Raw genomic sequence first — 18,479 nt, forward strand, 5'->3', positions numbered from 1 at the left:
AGAAGAACAATAGAGAAAAATCAATCAAACACAGAAGTAATTCTCTGAAAAGATCAATGAAACCAACGAATCTCTAACAAGGATGACAAAGATTAAAAAGAGAAAAGACACATATTACAAATAAAATGGAGCTAGCACTACAGATTCTGCAGCCAACAAAAGGATGATAAAGGAATACTATGCATTTGAAATAGTACATATAACAAACATTGACAGTTTAGGCAAACTCAACCAAGTATCGAGATTTTGCTAGGTTACTCATTTTAATAATAATCCCAGCAATAAATTAATTGAAGCTTGAAAACAATACTTTCTTTTCATTTTCTTATCTTTTAAAACAAAAACATTCCCTCTAAACCACTGTGGGCACTGCCCCCCAATCAGGTTCACCATAGGTACTTGTTCAAAATGCAGATTTCTGGGTTCAAGCCCAGGTTTACTTAATCCAGACCGCTGAAGGTGGGGCTAAAGAACCAGCACCCCAGGGATTCTAGTGCACACTGAAGCTTGAGAACTCCAGCCTCACCTCAAGAAGCCCTGAGGTGAAAACAGCCTGATTGTTTTCAGAATGTTACCTTTTATTCTTCATTCTTGTTCTATCTTTTGTTACCATCCCATGAGTGAAAAATAATTGCCACAACTAAAGGGCTTTTAGCCTTGCTGCATAAAGCAAAGATGATGATGCAAACAAGATTTTCACAAAACTAAATATGGAAAAACCAGCCTCAATGGGAAAATGCAATTTCCCTTTCCCACATTATTTTTCCCATTACTTTACCCATATATGCATCCACACTTTTGGTTGTTTGCTTTGTTTACTTCGATTTAGGCTCCTGACTAAATGTGTTAAATGTAGTTAAGTTGAGTGTTACATCCCTGAATCAGGCATATCATCCTTCCATCACTCCATGCAGCTATATTCCTGCCTGTGTCGTGGTGAATCAGTTGTGCATGTCTTCACAGGATGGTTATGAGATAATGGAAAGATTCCCACAGACATCAAGCATGTAACGTTTATTTAATGGCAAGGATGTGAAAACTTTGAAGATGGTTGTGTAAAGCAGGCAACAACACAAATAGAAGCAAAACTTCCCAGGTCCCCCCACATTCCACAGGGAGATGCACGGCTGTAGATAAACCACCCTTCTGGGCATGAGAATTTGCTAGGCAGGAGACATCTTTTCCATTCTCATGGAGACTGGTGCCCCTCTGTTCTGGAAACCACCCAGACTATGACAGACTACAAAACACCCCCAAATCCTTCTTAGGTGTTTACAGCAATGCTGGGGAAAGCAAAGGTACTTTTTCCAGAAGCATGTTCCCCCATGTTCTGGACAGTCTGAGGTCCATTCCTGTATCATTTCCAAAATATGTCAGAGCCTCAAGCACTGTGGTTTCTGGAAGTGCCACAAGGAAAACCAACAACAGAGGAATGGTGCCATTTGGCAAAAGTGGAAGTTTAGTTGCCAAGAACTTGACAATGTTCTAAGAGGCAGGCACAGTGTTACTCATATTTTAGGAGCTTTTGAAAAACAAGACCAAGACCAATTTACTCTTCCTTCTTTTTCTCACTTTCTAATCAAATTCAAACAGGGTCACCACCTCCTACAATCACACTGGCTGGCTTTGTCTCCTGCTCCATTGAGAAAATTTAGGTCAATTAACATCACCCATCTCAGCTTTCTTTTCCCTAAGTATGTATTTTCTACATTAGCTTCCCTTAAGAAACCATAAGACATAGTGGTAACGAGCATGAACTTTGAAACCAGACTACCTAGCAATCTGACTACGTACCAGCTGTGTGACCTTGGGTAGTTACTTAACCTTTCTGTGCCTCAATTTTCTAATCTGTAAAATGGGGATAATAATAATACATACCTCACAGGATACAAGAGTCCTCGTGAGGAAGAAAGGCTTACACTTGTTAAATACTTTGAAAACACTCAGAACGTGCCAGGCACATAGTAGATAGTTTTTTGGCTGTCATTACTCCTATCTCAGAGAATGAAGAATCCTTCACCTTTTAGAGGTGAGCACCTGCATCTGCACCCCTGATGCCCTTCCCATCATCTCCAACAACAGCGGGCTCCATCAGTGTCTTCTTCCTCTATCTGCAATCTCTCCCTCTCTCCTAGCTCTTTCTCCTCAGCCTTTAAAGATGCTCGAGTGTGGAGGAGTTAGGTAAGGGTCCACAGAGGAATCTAAACTGAAGCTGGCCTTGAAGGCTGAGTAGGAATTTGCTGATGGAAGGAGGGGAGCAGGGACTCGGCATAGGGCTGCAGGAGTGGGGTTTTAAGCAAAGGAAACAGCACTAGCAAAGGGCTTTGGTGTTGCATTGGAGTGCCTGAGGACTTGCTCTGGGTGGTCATGGCGGAGAATACCTGGAGTGAGTCGCTAAAGGAGAGTCTCTAGGACAGGGTCACAACTGCAAAGGCCTGCAGAACCAGGAAGGTAAACTGAACGAGTCAAGTGGGCTGGTTAAGAAAATTGGGAATGGAGGAGGTCTTAGCCTCGGTGCCCACCAAGCAGAGCCTGCGACAGGGGCTTAAGTACAAGCAGTTTATCTTAAGGAGGTCTTCCCAAAGAATGAGAGTGAGGGACTGGAAAGAGTGAAAACGAGGAGAGAAAACCAATCCAAGGGTGAAGGTGATCTGGTTACTGCGGTGGAAAACTGCAGCCCTGTTCCACTGGGGACTCTCCAGGAGCTATGGAGAATTACTACATGGAACACAGCTTGCAATTATTCCCCCAAGACATAAAAATAGGGCGTATTTATCAGCTGGCTCTTGATCCTCGTCACCAAAGGGCTGCCACATAGGTTATTAACACCTTGATGCTTACAGGTTTGCACCTGTAACAGAAAGGTTAGAGTTCCTTCCTGCTTTCCATCCTGCAGCAGCAGAGGAGCTGCGGGGCAGAGAGCAGGCTTGTAGTTCCAGAAGCCCCAGAGGAGTCCAATAAAGGGCGGAGGGCCGGCTGTTTTTGCAAAGTGGAGAGCTCATGCCCCATCCAAAAAGTGTAGCCACAGGTCACACGTCATCATCTGACTTGTACAGAAATGCTGCCCAATATGGCCAGAAATCCAAATTTTTATGGTAAATCCATTGGCTTTAGTCTCTTGGGAACTAATTCTAATTTTTCTAAAACACTGTGGGGCCAGAGAAAATATATCTGCAAGACAAATTCAGCCTTAGGCTGCTGGTTTGTGAGCTCTGCTTTAAGAAGACTTTAATTCTATGACAATAGGGAAGCAGTGAAGGTTTTAAAGGCAAAGAATGACACGGCCAGATTTGACTTAGGCTCCTTCCTCAGATGCTTGGCTTTTACTCTTCAGGGCATCAGTCTATGAATTCCAAAAGCGGCAACCACCTGTGATAGGGCAATTACAAGGTAGCACATAAATGTCTCTTGAAATCCACAGTTTTCCTAACTGGTAGTGACTCTGTAGAGTCCTTGAACCCAAAGATGAATTCCTGTTTTCCTCGCCAGCTACCAAGTGATCAAATGGTGATCACACGCAAATAAACATGAAGCTGTTCATTCTCTTTCCTCGGTCCACTAAGAAGGACTTGGCAGGAGGGCATGTGGATGAAGTATATGGCGGCATCAGGCAACAGCCATTCTGAGAGTGCCCATCTGCAGAACACAATGAGCATTTCCTAAGGCCTTTGCTTAGGAACCCATTGGGGGGATACTGTGCTGCCAGCAATCAAAGAGAATTCCTAAGGAACAAATTTCATCATCCTCCTGCACAGGTGGAGGAAGGGAACAGAGGAAAAACAGCACCATACTCAGCAAATGAAAATCCCCCAGGCTGCTGACTGCGAGCCACTGGCACCAGAGGAAAGCGATAGTGAGTCCTCATGCAGAAATAGAGGCACGGTTCTCATCCCAGGGAAAGGCTTTGCCTTATATAGTTTTATCCGTCCAAAACAGGAAACATATAACTAAGGTGTTGCTGCTTGCCTTTTAAAACACAATTCTGCTACAGCAGTGAACTCTTGAGCTTTGGTCACTTGTTTTAATTCTCTAGAGTGTACTTTTAAGCTGTAACGGGGGTGAATAAATTCATATCTAGTGTAACACATGGAAGAATTTAGCAAATCTGGGATAGAGATGAGAACATATGGTTAAATAAGAAGCACTATAACAGATACTAAAAGTAAAGGGCTTAGAAAACTTCTCCAGTAAAACATAAAAGCTACATACTTAGAGATACAGTGAAATAGGTTGGAAGGATGCACATTATGCTAGTAGTACGAGTTACCTCTAGGAAGGGAAAAGTGGGGTTGGGGAAATGGGGGTTTTAAGGAGCATTTTCCTTTTTCAAAAGTGTTCGAATATTTGACAGTGAAAATGTTTGTAGGTCTACTTACGTGATTAAACATGAACTTAAGTAATGGGAAAAAACAAGTTTCTGAGAAAGTTCCTTCAGGTCACATAAATACACTTCAAAATAGCTGATCGAGTTGTGATTTAATGCTCTGTTCTACAACTTATTTGCAAAAATGCAGCGTAACTGGATAGGTGAATAATTATTCCCAAGACTCCACTGAAGGTGAGAAATTTTTCCAATTTTAGTGTTGGGCGGAAAAGCCCACATCACTAAGGGGACAATGTCCCAAGTTCTCTTTCTTTGGGAAGCAGCAGTTTTTATGCACTCAAATCCTATGCTCTGTCCAGGAAGTGGGTGGCAGCTTCCCCCAGGAAGAGCCCCAGACTGGATGCTGAAAGTGGAGTGCTTCACAGCCCGCTGAGCACAAAGCACAGAGCCTCCGCGTCCTGCAGTGCGTTCTTTCTTAGGACTAACGTATTCTGACTTTCTGTCAAACTGCACTTTTTCACTCAAAATTTCAAAGTTTTCTTAAGTGGAAAGGAAATTTTGCAACAAATTTTAAGAGAGATAACATTAATAAAGTGCTCTTTAGAAGATTATCTGATATATAGATAGTGCCTTACAAGTGTGAGTTAAGCAAATTAAACTCTATGGACTAAGAACTAATTGTACTTAAAATAGGACAAAGCATTTGCTCAAGTGTTTTGAAAATTTCCTGCATTAGAAGTTCCATCATAATATCTACCTGTCTGCTCTAGCCCCTTGTTGGTAAAACTGCCCTTTCTAAAGAGGCATCCCAGTAAAAGCTAAGCGACACACACAATGCAGCCATGGCTGTTTTGGTCCAAGCAGTCATTCTAAATCTTGGCTACATATTAGAATCACCTAAGAAGCTTTAGAAGTCCCTGGAGACTCAGGCACATCCTAGAGCAATTAAATCAATTAAATCAAAATCTTTGGGGCATGACCCAGGCATAAGTTTGCTGTTATTGTTATTGCTGTTGGCTTTAACTCCCCAGGGGATTCAACTGTGGGACTAAGTTTGAGGACAACTGCTCAAACTTTAATATGCCTACAAATCCCCTGGGGATCTTGCATAAAGATAGGTTCTATGGGCTTCCCTGGTGGCGCAGTGGTTGAGAATCTGCCTGCTAATGCAGGGGACACGGGTTCGAGCCCTGGTCTGGGAAGATCCCACATGCCGCAGAGCAGCTGGGCCCCTGAGCCACAATTACTGAGCCTGCGCGTCTGGAGCCTGTGCTCCGCAACAAGAGAGGCCGCGATAGTGAGAGGCCCGCGCACCGCGATGAAGAGTGGCCCCCGCTTGCCACAACTAGAGAAAGGCCTCGCACAGAAACGAAGACCCAACACAGCCATAAATAAATAAATAAATAAATTAAAAAAAAAAAAAAAAGATAGGTTCTAATTCAGTAGGTCTGGAGTGGAGTCTGGGATGCTGCATTTGTAACAAGTTCTGAGGTGATGAAGCAAGGATCCAGTTTCTAGAGTCTATGGAGATAAATTTTTAAAATCCACTGCAGTATTGTTTCTGAAAAGGAAATATTGAAAAACCACCTAGATGTTCATCAGCAAAAGGATGAATTCAGACAGTGGGACACTATATAGTATTTAAAATGAATGAATTATAGCTAAATGTATATTGACAAATCTCAAAAACAATGATGAGAAAAAAAGAAAAATAGAGATATCTGCATATTGTGATGCCATTTATATTAATTTTGAAAGCATAAACAATACTATATATTGTTTATGGTACATATGATATTAATATAGTAATGTACATGGAATAATAAATACCAAGTTCAAGATGTGGGTTTATCTGGGGAGAGATGAGATTAGAATTGGGAAAAGGTGCACAGTGGGCTTCAGCTGAATCTGTACTTCAAAATATCAGAATAAAATATGGCAAAATGTTAGGATTTGATAGTGCTGGCAAGCTTTGTGATGAGTATATGTACGTCTGTTTGGTTTTCCTCTATATTGCATATATGAAATAATTCATAATTTTAAAAGTTTAAAATTTTTGTACACCCATGTTCATAGCAGCATTATTCACAATAGCCAAAAGGTAGAAGCAGCCCAAATGTCCATCAACAGATGAATGGATAAACCAAATGCAGTATATACATACAATGAAATATTATTTGGCCTATAAAGGAAAGGAATTCTGACACATGCTACAACATGGACGAACCTTGAGGACATTATGCTAAATGAAATAAGACAGTCACAAGAAGACAAATACTGTATGATTCCACTTACATGTGGTACCAAGAATAGTCAAATTCATAAAGACAGAGAGTAGAATGGTGATTGCCATACTCGGGGTGGGGTGGGGGGTGGGAAAGAGTGTTTTTTAATGAGTTAAAGAGTTTCAGTTTAGGAAGAAGAAAACAGTTCTGGAGTTGGAGGGTGGTGATAGTTGCATAACAATGTGAATATACTTAATGCCACTGAACTGTAGACTTAAGAATGGTTAAAATGATACATTTTGTTATGTATATTTTACTATGATTTTTAAAGGTTTTTAAACTTAAACAAATCACAAGAATATATACATCCATCAGTAGAGGACCAATAAAAGAAATTTTGGAAATTATACAAGGAGGGAACACCACACTGTCAAAAAGAATGAGATCCACATGTGTTGGTATAGAATGACTGCCAAGGCACATTGGTCACTGGAAAAAGTGTATGAAATGCCACCATTCATATTGCATAGAATATCTCTGGGAAAATAGCTAAGAAACTGGTAACTGTGATTGCCTCTGGGGAAGGAAACAGGGAAGCATGAGTTCAGGGGTGAGATCAAGACTTATCTATTCAAAAAACTCAACTGATTTTTAAATGATCAATTCTCTAAATTATCCATACTACTAAGAGGGATGAAAATAAATAACTGGAATTCACACCTAATACCCTAATTCTGAGTAACTGAATTTTAGAGAGGTTAAGTGACATGCCCAAGAGCACACAGGTGACAGAACTGGAACCAGTTATCTTAGTATGTACTTTTTCTAAACGTTTGAAATATTTAATAAAAGACTTAAAAATATGTCTCTTTATGTACTGCTAGCTTACTGAGGCAGAAAACAGTATGTTCTCCAAAATAAATTATGTTTGAGAAAACCTCAGTATTATCTAGTTTAGTTTGTATATTGTCAGCATGATTTACACGTCTGTTAACATTTGTCCCTGTATATAATTTTAAAATTTTTCAACAATCTTCTTTGATGACAGATTTTTCTAGTCCTTTCCTTCTAGTTTGGGACTTTTGTTGACCATCATTTTAATGTAGTTTCCATGCTTGTTGTTCACATACCCAAAAATGTATGGATAATGGATTCTTTAAAGCAAAATAGACATTTTTAAAACATCATAAAAAAATCATAGACACATAGGCATATATATACAGACATATACATACATATGTATCCTGAATCCAGATCTGCCACTTTTCCCACTCTGCACACTTTAGCAGCTAAAGCTGTAAAAGAATACACTCCTCAGTATCTCCCAAAGACGTATCTGCCTCTGTTTTATTTACAGATAAAAAGTCCTTTCCACCACTAGGTGTTTTTTAGCCAAAGATCCTGCTTCAAAGGTAATGTACCAACCACATTCAAACTGCTAACTGCAAGATTTAGAGAGTCCACAGGGTGGCACTAGATACCTTTGGTCAAAGTCCATAACCTGGTAAGCTGCTTCCAGAAAACAAGGATAGAGAAGAGCCTCTAGCATCAGCAAAGATTAAAAAATTGAGGCTAATATGAAAGATATCTTGTTCCTGTCTGGAGGGATGGCTGCCAGCCAAAACACATTTGAAGCTCCAATTACATACTTAAAAACTTATCCAAAATGCCAAGCAGAAGTTATAGACTGCCCGTGGTGGAGCATATTTCTTCCAGCGGCAAATTTCCATCTGTTCCTTTGGACATACTTCATTACAAGTATTTGATCATCTTAAACATATTTCCATCTTTCCATCTACTTCCCCCAATACACACATCTCTCTCTCTCTCTCTCACATACACACACACACACACACACACACACACACACACACACACACACTATGGAGTGTATTTTCAGGTGACTTTTGTTTTCTGATACAGGGTAAGAACACATAATCACATTTCTATTAAATAATATTTATACTTCAAAATAGTTACCTGTCTTTATCTTTTTCTAAGTTCCCAATTTTCAACAGTTTATGAATGTCTCACAAATAGGAATAAGACTTGGTGGGTTAAGTTTCAACTCAGATGATAAAAATCTTAAAACTTATCACAAAAAGATCTATTTCTGATCTTAACAATCTTGTATCAATTTACAACAGACTGGGAAAGTTCAGTGTTAGTCTTTTCCATACAGGCAATTTTAAAAGATAACACCCCATGCTTGACCTTGAATAGATTTTCAGCAAACACATAAGCCTCAGAAATGCCTGAAGAAAGAAAATCTGACAAGCTCAAGTGGTTTAAAACTCTATTTTTATGCCCATTATCGTGGCTTTCTTTTAAGCTAAAAATCTCTTGAAGATGATTTAATAAAATGTGCCGATGCCTTGAGTATTTTACAACACACAGACAGATTCAATGCAATCTGTTCACTTCATTCAGAAACATTTTTTCTGTGCAGACACAAGAATTTTTCCCACGACAGTAAGCGTATGTGTCTTGCATCCCAATTTAAAAAACCACAACAGCACCTTCCAGGCCTATAATCTTCTTTTTAAAATAAGCATTCAAATTCAAAAGCACATTGCATACAGTTAACCAGAGTGCTTAAAAGACCATACCCCAATAATATATTGTTTATATAAGCTGATTATATTTGCAAGAGTATTTTACATGTGAAATACACAAAAGATTAGCGGGCATATATGCCTTTTAATATGTGTTTATTTCCAGAAGCAGCAGGTATGGTCCCACTAAGCAACTTTTCTCAGAATTTGAAGGAAAGATAAACTTTAAAATATATCAACAAAACTGAGAACTCGCTCCAGTCCCAGGCGAACTCCAGTGATGGGGAAAGGGGTAGGTAGTGTGGGCAGCTGGGTCAATTCTACTGCAAGCCTAAGTAGCTGACAATACTCTGCATGAGTTCAAGAAGCAGGTGGCAGAGTACGTGCAGACTGATGAATGGCGAATCCACAGCCATCAACCATCTGCATCAAAAATAACACCTCAGCACCTCAGTGCTGACCATGTACCTTCTTTCCTTGATCTCCAACTCATAAGCAAATGATCTGCAGACAAGACTCAGAAACTCTTTTATTAAATTGAACACAAAATGACTGTTATAATAATGTCAAGCCTTTATCAGAAATCAATACATAAGTGAGGATACACAGCCAAAATGAGCCATCAACATAAGCAGTGTAAATTTTAAATAACTTTCAGATTTCTCTATCCAATATGCTGAAGAAAATAAAACCAAAAGAGCAATTTCAGTTTCACAATTCACAGTTGAGTGGTTTTAATCCCATGACACTTTTGTCATTTATGTAGCCTCAGAACACAAACAGATTTCCAAAGTGGTGACTGGCACATAGCATATACAGCATATACAGATGTTAAACCCCTGTATGACATTTAGGGAAAATTGTAGGAAACAATCCCAATTTCATACAGTTTTGGCTGGCATTTTTTAGCTATATCCTTTACCAGAGACATTGTCCTAGTGAAATAGTAAAAGCAGTTTTAAAAGTTTGCCATGCCATTAAATGAAGGGTTCTAAAGTCTCCGTTGGTTTTCCACGATTTTATTCTCTATTTTAAAACAATGACTGCGCTAAAATGCAACATTAACAGTGAAAGCAAAATCAGTTTTGCTTCTGGATCTAGAGCATACATCCAAGAGAGGCAACTTATTGTCCTAGCAGATACATGAAATGCTTTAGAGCAGAGTCTGACATACTCTAGTAAGGCATTTCAAAGCAGACACACCATACTCAAAGTAAATTATTACGGCAGCCGAGGATACCACAAGGTGAACACCAATTAATACAGAATAACATGAAATTCTTACAGAATGACACACTAATTTACAAAACCACAGAAAGGTGCTCAGTTACCAAAAGAAGGCAAAACAATGACCAGCCACTCTGAAAGAGTTTTGTTCCCATAAATGCCAGATTTTTCAGAGTAGAAATAAACTGCTTTATATGTGCTTTGCCCTAGGGTAATATCGTTCATCCAGACACATGGGGTTACTTTTCCTTAAAAAAATATATCATGTAGAGAATATACATATAATCAGCGATATAGAACATTTATTTTCACTAGTGAGGGGGTCACTTAAGCACTTACATAGAAAGAGTTATGAATGAATCAAGAAGGTTATATAATGCAAAAGGAAATCTGATAAAACCTGTATTGTTAGTGAGATTTTTAGCAGTTGCATTGACTTAATGAGGAACTGACCATGGAAAAATCTTGACGTTCAAAGAATTGTGAAATGTCTAAAAATGAAAGTCTAATTAGTAAAAATACATATTTTCATTTTAAGGGCCCCAAAGGAAGTGTTACTTTGAAAGCCATGAATTTTATCAAGCAAGCACAGCACATGCATCAGGAGTACTGACGTTTCAGTTCTGACTTACCCGCTGAATCTTCATGACCTGCAATAAGTCACTTAAATTCTTCCGATTTGGTCCACAAAAAAATTGGCGTAAAAATAAAGGCGTATGTCAAAACTTTTCCCTAAACAGTACTAGAGTAAAGCTGAAGATGGTTACTAAGGCTCACAATTTCAACAACTCATCGTACAGTACAGTCATTTTTAATCCTGCTAATTATGGCTAAGAGAAAGCATGGGCAGTTACAATTCTCAGGGAAGTCAAAGGCTTTAGATAAATTAGTGGTTTCTACTTTCTAAACTACTCAATCTGTTCCTGTAGAGTTGATTAAAACAGCTAATAGTCTATGGGGTTGACTCTTTACTCCTCTCTACTTTCTGGTAGAACATGTGAAAGTAGTAAAAGAAGTGATACCATGGAGAAAAGCAGCAGTAGATTGAAATGAGGTATAAGCTGATTTAATAAACCCCAATCAGTAATTTACAGTTTTCTAAAGAAGCTGCATAGTTCAGCAAAAATACATCATAAGAGGAGGGGTAAAGAAAAAACTCTTGTCATGAAGCTTTAAAATGTATGACAATTAGCATTTAAAATGACCAACACCAGAAAACTTCAGTTTGAAAAGGAGTTGTCTTCCCTCACTCTAAGCACGTACAGAAACTGAAAGGGGAAGGCTAAAGTCCACAGGAGAAAAGGACATATGTTAATTGGCTCAGGTTTTCAACTTCATACACAGCTTTTTAAAAGATGTTAATATGCAGACAAATATTAAACTACAGTTAATGCCACCTATGCCGAAGTGTTTAAGGGAACTGTCTGAAATTTACATTAAAATGTGTATTTTTTAAAAGTCCATTGTTTGATGGATAAATAGAGGGATAGACAGATATGCAGTAATACAAGTACTGGAAAATGTTGATGGTAGAATCTAGTGGTAGTGTATTGTAAAATTCTTCAACTCTATGTTTAAAATTTTTCATAATGTCAAGAAAAATGTTAATATTTCTATAACAAAATTAATTTAGCAGTGTGTTTTAAAGACTCAAAGTACTCAGGCAATTTAAAATTTTAAATTAATTGAAGTAAGGAAAATTTTGCTTTAAAATACCTTGAATCTGATTTGTGAAGATGCCTGTTTTTAATGTAGAGATGAACTAGCACAATTAATAAGTATTGTGAAGACAGTCTCTCCACACACTTCATTTGCAAATACATAATTCTATCCTCTCTACAGTATTAGATAAGTTTGAAAAAGACACTGGAATAAAGTTTTTCCAGACTTCAATATCAAACTCTCCCAATCCACCACACTACTATTCACTAAATATAAATGTAACACAGATCAAGGCGACAAAAAAAGATCAATGACTGTTGCCAGCCTGGGACAACTGGATTCATTTTCAGCATGTATGGTTCCTGATCAATAATGATACAGTCTTACTCAATATCAAATTGAGATTGCATAAAGAAAAAAAAAAAGATGTAGAACACAGAATGCACATAAAGCTTTGTTATTCCAAGCTCCTGTTTTATGAATCGTGATTAATGGCAATAATTCTATCATCTCTCCTCTCTGTGAAATGCTAAAACTTGCTAAAGGCACTCATATTCTGGGCTTATCAAAGACAGGGTCACATGGTACCATAAGCCAGTATTTTTTTTGGTAGCTACCCAGAAAGGGAGTTGATAAATGATCCTCCCATTCATAACAAGAAGGCAAAGTCAAACAGCTATCAGTAGAAATGTCATATGAGAAGCTATTTACACAGCTATTTGTCCATTCAGTTAGATTGATAGTAATAGCTCACAATGGCAGGGGTCCACCACCAAAAAACTAAAGCAACAACAAAACATTCTTTATTATGCCTGAAGCTCCTGAAGGGTGATTTGGCTGGTTAAAAAAAAAAAAAAAAAAAAAAGTTGGTAAGGTGGAGTATTTTTAAAATATCTGTTCAAAAGCCTGCATTAAACTTTTGCCTATACTGACAAAACATTTCTCTATCTCTAAAGCAGCTCTGTTGTCTTTAGTACATGTCCCACCAAGTTTTTTTAGAAGGTACTTCCAGCCTATGTCCTGACACTGAGGAAACAAAACAGATTAGGTTCCAAATCCATCACTCCTAGGCCTCTCTGTAGAGGATATTATGCAGAACAGTTACCTGTCTCCCTTGACACGAGCAAGACTCGTTTCACATGGGTCACTGGATAGGCCTCAAACGGTCGTTGCTCATAATCCCAGTCAATTCAGGAGTGAAGGAATCATTAATCCCACCACTAATCCTTCGAGTCTATCTACAGAGGAAGATTTAACCAGATATAGATATATACATATATCCTTTTATCCTTTTTCAAAGTGTAGATAGTGTAGCTACAAGCAAGCACACCAGTACTGGAGAACAGCTCTGTAAAATAAAGTGGAAGATCTCATGCTTTACTTTTAGCTGTTTAAGTAAGAGGGACATGGGGATGATCTCTGATAGCCATGATTCTTCATTCAACCTCAGGGTTTCAAAAACTCTAAATGGTTTTCTAAGTTTACCAACGAATGAAAAGGGGCAATAGGGAGGAGGAGTTGGAGGCGGAACTTTTTCTAAATGAATGGTATAAAACAAGTATTCACCTTGCAGAATTCAGTGCAATAAGAGACAAGCAGACAAACGTCATAAACAACATGCACATATTTACAAGTTGTAGTACGTGATATACAAAGACAAGACCAACAAAGTGTTTTCAATGTGGGGTCCAAAGGATTACATGGCACACTTGGTTCTGTAGCTGAACATTTTTGAAAAAACACTTCGAAGGCATAAGCAATCCAACCTTTTAATTGGAACACCAAAATTTTTCCTTCACAACTTCTTGCCCTCAATATCTTAGAAGAGTTTCTAATTGTTATCTTCGAACACTGATTTTTGAATGACAACTTACACAAAGATATTCACAGAGAAAAGAGACTTTGATGCTCTGAGTTCTTCTTGCAGATGATTACTGGAATCTACTTATTTGACTAAAGGTTTTCCATTGGTTAGGGCTCTGTCCGTCCTTATGTACAGAATATAAAAAGATACTAACATGATTCCTGGGGAGCACAGGGTGCAAATTCTAAAGCACAATAAAGAGCAGGGCTCGATTTCACTAAATGAAACCAAATGAGTATCACTGACTGCAGTAGTAACAACAGCCTTCTTTGACAGGGGAAAAAAAAACACTGTCTGTAAGGAATGCATGAGTATGAGAAATTGTACCATGAAGAGATGTATTTATTTAGGCATTTCCTTTCTGACACCTCTGTCACCCTTTGTTTCACCTATGGAACACAGGAGAATACTGCAAGGTAACAAGCTCCAAACATAACCCACTGTCACAGAGATGTGTGATTTTTTTTGGACGTGTCTGTAACCTTTATAAATGATCAAAGAAGTTACTTATCAACTTCCTAGAGTTTGGAAATTAAGGAGCAAACCCAGCTATTGTAGGCAATATGGTATCTAAAGTGTCATATAAAACAAACACATCACTCTTTTTTAGTGCAAAGAAATATAACAAGTAAGAATTAACACTATAAATCTAACTTTTTTCTTTAAAAGAAAATGCGTTTATGGATTCATAACATCCATTAAGGGCACTGAGAGATGAGAAACCTGAATATGCAAGGCCAGGAAAAACATTAAGGCCTTAAGTCCACTGCTGTTATATATATATAATGAAATTGTTATGTGGGGAGAGTAGAGGGAATCCTTCCTTTAATTTTATTTGCAAAGGAAAAACCGAAAGTGGATGCATGCCACTTTTATAAAATGTAAATTCTTATCCACAATCTTTTACTGTTATCTAAGGATTCAATGAAATCTTCTCTATGGTATCACATAAAGCTATATGTACATAGTTTTATACATATATGTGTGTGTGTATATATATAAATATATATATATATATACACACACATACCTATACATGTGTATACATATATATAGTCACACATACAGAGAGGGGGAAAAAATGAGACTTTTAAATAATCACAGAATCATGTGGCCAGAACTGTCATATTAAAATCTACCAAAAAATTATACTTAGCAGCAAAATGAGTAACCTACTGACCAATAAGATAAGCTCTAAATTGCCCTAAAATAATCCATTATACTTTATAGATTACTACAAAAAGGGTTATTATACTAAGAGTCACAGGTCTAGACAGAACCTCAACAGAATATTATTCCATTCTTCTGTTTCTGGAAGAAAATAAAATTACTAAGCAATTTTACTTTTCAAAAAACCACCACTTCAACAGAAGGGCAACTTGGTGGTGTACCAGAGGTTAATCACAAAATTTAATTTTAAATATGGCTCTAGCATTTAAAAATTGTTCAGAAGTACTAAAGGAGAGGAATGATGATAATTTTCCTTCTCCTCATCTCTTTGCCTACAGAATTTTCACGGAAAAATAGGAGTTTTATTTTTAATTAATAATATAAGCAATCAAAAGTGAATTTACCATAGTGCAAAGATACTGCTCAATACAAACTACCTGGTGAACATGCCTTTCAAAAGAAGTATGGATGAGCACCAGTCTTATGCATGTAAATATAGTAAATAGGTGAAATATGGTTAATGAAAGTTCATAGAATCCTCCATTATTTAATCTAGATATAACACTAGAGCTTCTCATTTTAAAAACAAAGAACAAAAATAATAATACTGTTGAAATTATCAGATATGAAAGTAATCTATAATATATTTTTATTATCTTCAAGGAAGCTAGATTATAAAGAATAATGCCGAAGTTCAGGTATTTTTCTATTGGAAATGATGATACTAAAATTTGATTAACTTTTTAAAAAAATTCTTCTCCATCTCAGAAATAGTAAAGGTGTGGTATTTTTCAGGACAGTCAACAAAGTAGCAAGACAAAGAAGAATGTAAGTAAAACGTAAGGATCTGTTTACCTAAAAAGTCTACCAAAACAAACATCAAGGGATCTGAACTTACAGTTGAGACCATCATATAAGTACATGTTATTATCATCAAGTAACTCTAAATTGAAATATCAAACACATTTCATTTCCTAAAACCAACTGAAAAAAATGTACTTTTTTTTTTTAAATCACATCTATTCTAAACTCATTGGATATTCAAATGTGGGGCTTGGAAAACCCACAACATAGCTGGGGCATGAAAATGAGCTTATTGGATAAGCTAATTCAACTGGTGGAAAAAAAGAGGTGGGAAGAAGGTGAATTTAAATTTGTGAAATTCACAAACGGAAATGAAGTTTCACTGTTTGGAAGTACACAAGCACATTAGAACTGTCTGAATCCAAGAAAACCTGCATTTCAATAATTGGAGGACATGATAAAGAGAAAAACTGTCCTGGGAAGGACTCTAATGCAGTTTTACATAGTATATCCTACTGACAATGCATTGAGTTGAGGTGGTGATTCCAAAGAAGCCTTGGGAAACTAAAATCTTTGCTTACCTGTTTTTACTATGATCTGAAGCAAGAACTCAATAAAATTATTTATTTAGCAGTACGTAACACTAAAACTGCAAAAAAAGATGAAGCTTTTAAATAGTTAAAGCTCTAAGTGGTCAGGCTACTAGTTGACCAGAACTTGGTCAAGATAAAAAGTTATTTCTCATGGGGTAGGTAGGTCACAGGCTTTAAGCAGCTCAACACAACTGACCTGAAAAAGTATCATGACTTAAGCACGTTCTCTTCCTTCCCCAGTTTTGACACCTCGTGGTACCACTGCAGGTTACGTGTATTAACATTAAGCAGAGGAATGTACTCATATCAAAAGAACCACAAAGCAGAACATGTTGACAGAAGGCAAACAACAGGCAGGACAAGCTGCTCTATCTGAATATGACAATCACTATACATATCCCAGATTCTCCATCTCATTCCTGTACCGCTGTTCAGACACCTTGCTTTTATGTTGCTTGCTCTCTAAATGCTGCCGGAATTCCATTTCTTCGCCGGCCCCAACATTACACATGGAGCAGTAAAACTGGCCACTTGGAGTAACACACATGGCCAGATCACGTGGAATTCTCTGCCGAGAGCGGGGATTGAAGTAAGGACCTGCTAAAGCAAGAGGCAAAAGTAATGTATTCACTTCAACATACTAAGTGAATGGTGGTCTGACCAATTATCACTGTAATTTGTAATTCTAAGCTCAAAGTATAAAATTCACAGATTCCTAGCTTTAAAAGAATGTAAAGTTAATGGGTTTTTTAAATTACAATTTTATACAGGTTCAATCTAAAAGGCTAAAATGATTCCTCCAACTATCGTCAGAAATGTTACTGTAGAGCCAGACCCAAACTCTAAATGGCAATGTCTCTAAAAAGTAAATATAATTTAAAAAATACTTTCATTTCCAAGCATTATATCAAAATCTGTATAATTATGCTAATTCTTTAATCCAAAAATTCTACTCCTAAGAATTATACTAAGAAAATGTTGAGAATTTTTGCATAGAGATTTATGAGCAAGGACATTTATTTCATCAGAGTTTATAAAAGCTTTTTTGGGAGGGTGAGGGGAAAGGAAAGATCCAAAAATATAACTCGAAAAATCATGGTAATGAATACAATGAAAAACTATACAGTCACTAAAAACAATGTTATAGAAAACTCTTCAGTAACAATATTTGATTATAATATGCTATTAAGTAAAATAAGAATATCACAAAATATGATTACATTTCCATTTTACAGAAGTAACATACACAAAGAATTGGAATGACATATACAAAAATAGTGGAATTATTGATAATTTTTTTCTTTATGTAACTGACTTCTAGAGTTGGACCATTAGCTCAATAATTTTCTGCTTTTCCTTTCTACTATAATAATAAACATTTAAGGCTTTTCTCAAAATGTTACTTTAACTGCATGCTACAAATATTGATGTATTTTTATTACTATCTGGGTCTAAGAATTCTCCATCACCAGTATGATTTCTTCTTTGGCCCATGAGTTATTTAGAAATGTTTAAAAACTTCCAAACACATAAAAATTTTGTTTGCTTTTTTATATTTTTATTATTGACATCTCATTTAATTGTACTCTGATCAGAGAACATAAGTCTAAACCACCTTCTACCCTAAAGTTTTTTTTATCTAATATTAAGATAGCTATCTGAGCTTCCTTCATTTCAGCTGAATATTTTTTACCTAATCTTAAAATCTTTGTCTTTTAACTGGGACTTTAGTAAGTTTACATTTATTGCAATTACTGATATATGTTTAGATTTTCATTAATCTTATTATATTGTGCTTTCTATATGTCCCTTTTTTCTATGCTTCTCTTGCCTTTCCAATTAGCTTTTTGTTGTTGTTGTTTGTTTTACTGTTCATATGAGTGACCTCTGCTCATATGTGTATGCATTGGAGGCTGGGGTAGGGAAAGGATGAGGGACTGCTCAGTCCTACTCTCCCTACTGAAGGTAATCAGAAAATGCAGTAAATATTCCTATAAACTAGTAATTCTGAACTGAAGGTATATATCAGAATCACTGCTGAAGCATTTTCAAAAC

At 36.9% G+C, this 18,479-nt stretch overlaps 1 protein-coding gene and 1 long non-coding RNA gene across 5 annotated transcripts in view; one reads left to right on the forward strand and one right to left on the reverse strand.

The window, feature by feature from the left end:
• The first annotated feature begins 1,374 nt into the window (after window positions 1-1,374).
• LOC309659392 lies at window positions 1,375-12,916 on the forward strand. Its single transcript, XR_014262775.1, has 2 exons — window positions 1,375-5,442; window positions 5,756-12,916. It is a non-coding gene; the product is annotated as an uncharacterized lncRNA (long non-coding RNA).
• ZMAT3 (zinc finger matrin-type 3) overlaps window positions 9,610-18,479 on the reverse strand; it is a 61,777-nt gene continuing 52,907 nt past the window's right edge. For 3 of the 4 annotated variants that reach the window (XM_082459043.1, XM_082459045.1, XM_082459044.1), the window contains one exon: window positions 9,610-17,024. In XM_082459043.1, the coding sequence (XP_082315169.1) occupies window positions 16,813-17,024 (212 nt within the window). In that variant the 3' untranslated portion in view covers window positions 9,610-16,812. The remainder of the gene's footprint in view (window positions 17,025-18,479) is intronic. The other variant, XM_082459046.1, reaches the window with a different exon arrangement.

This window comes from Balaenoptera physalus (assembly GCF_965194825.1).
Source record: "Balaenoptera physalus genome assembly, chromosome: 4".
NCBI classification, from domain to species: Eukaryota; Metazoa; Chordata; class Mammalia; order Artiodactyla; family Balaenopteridae; genus Balaenoptera; species Balaenoptera physalus.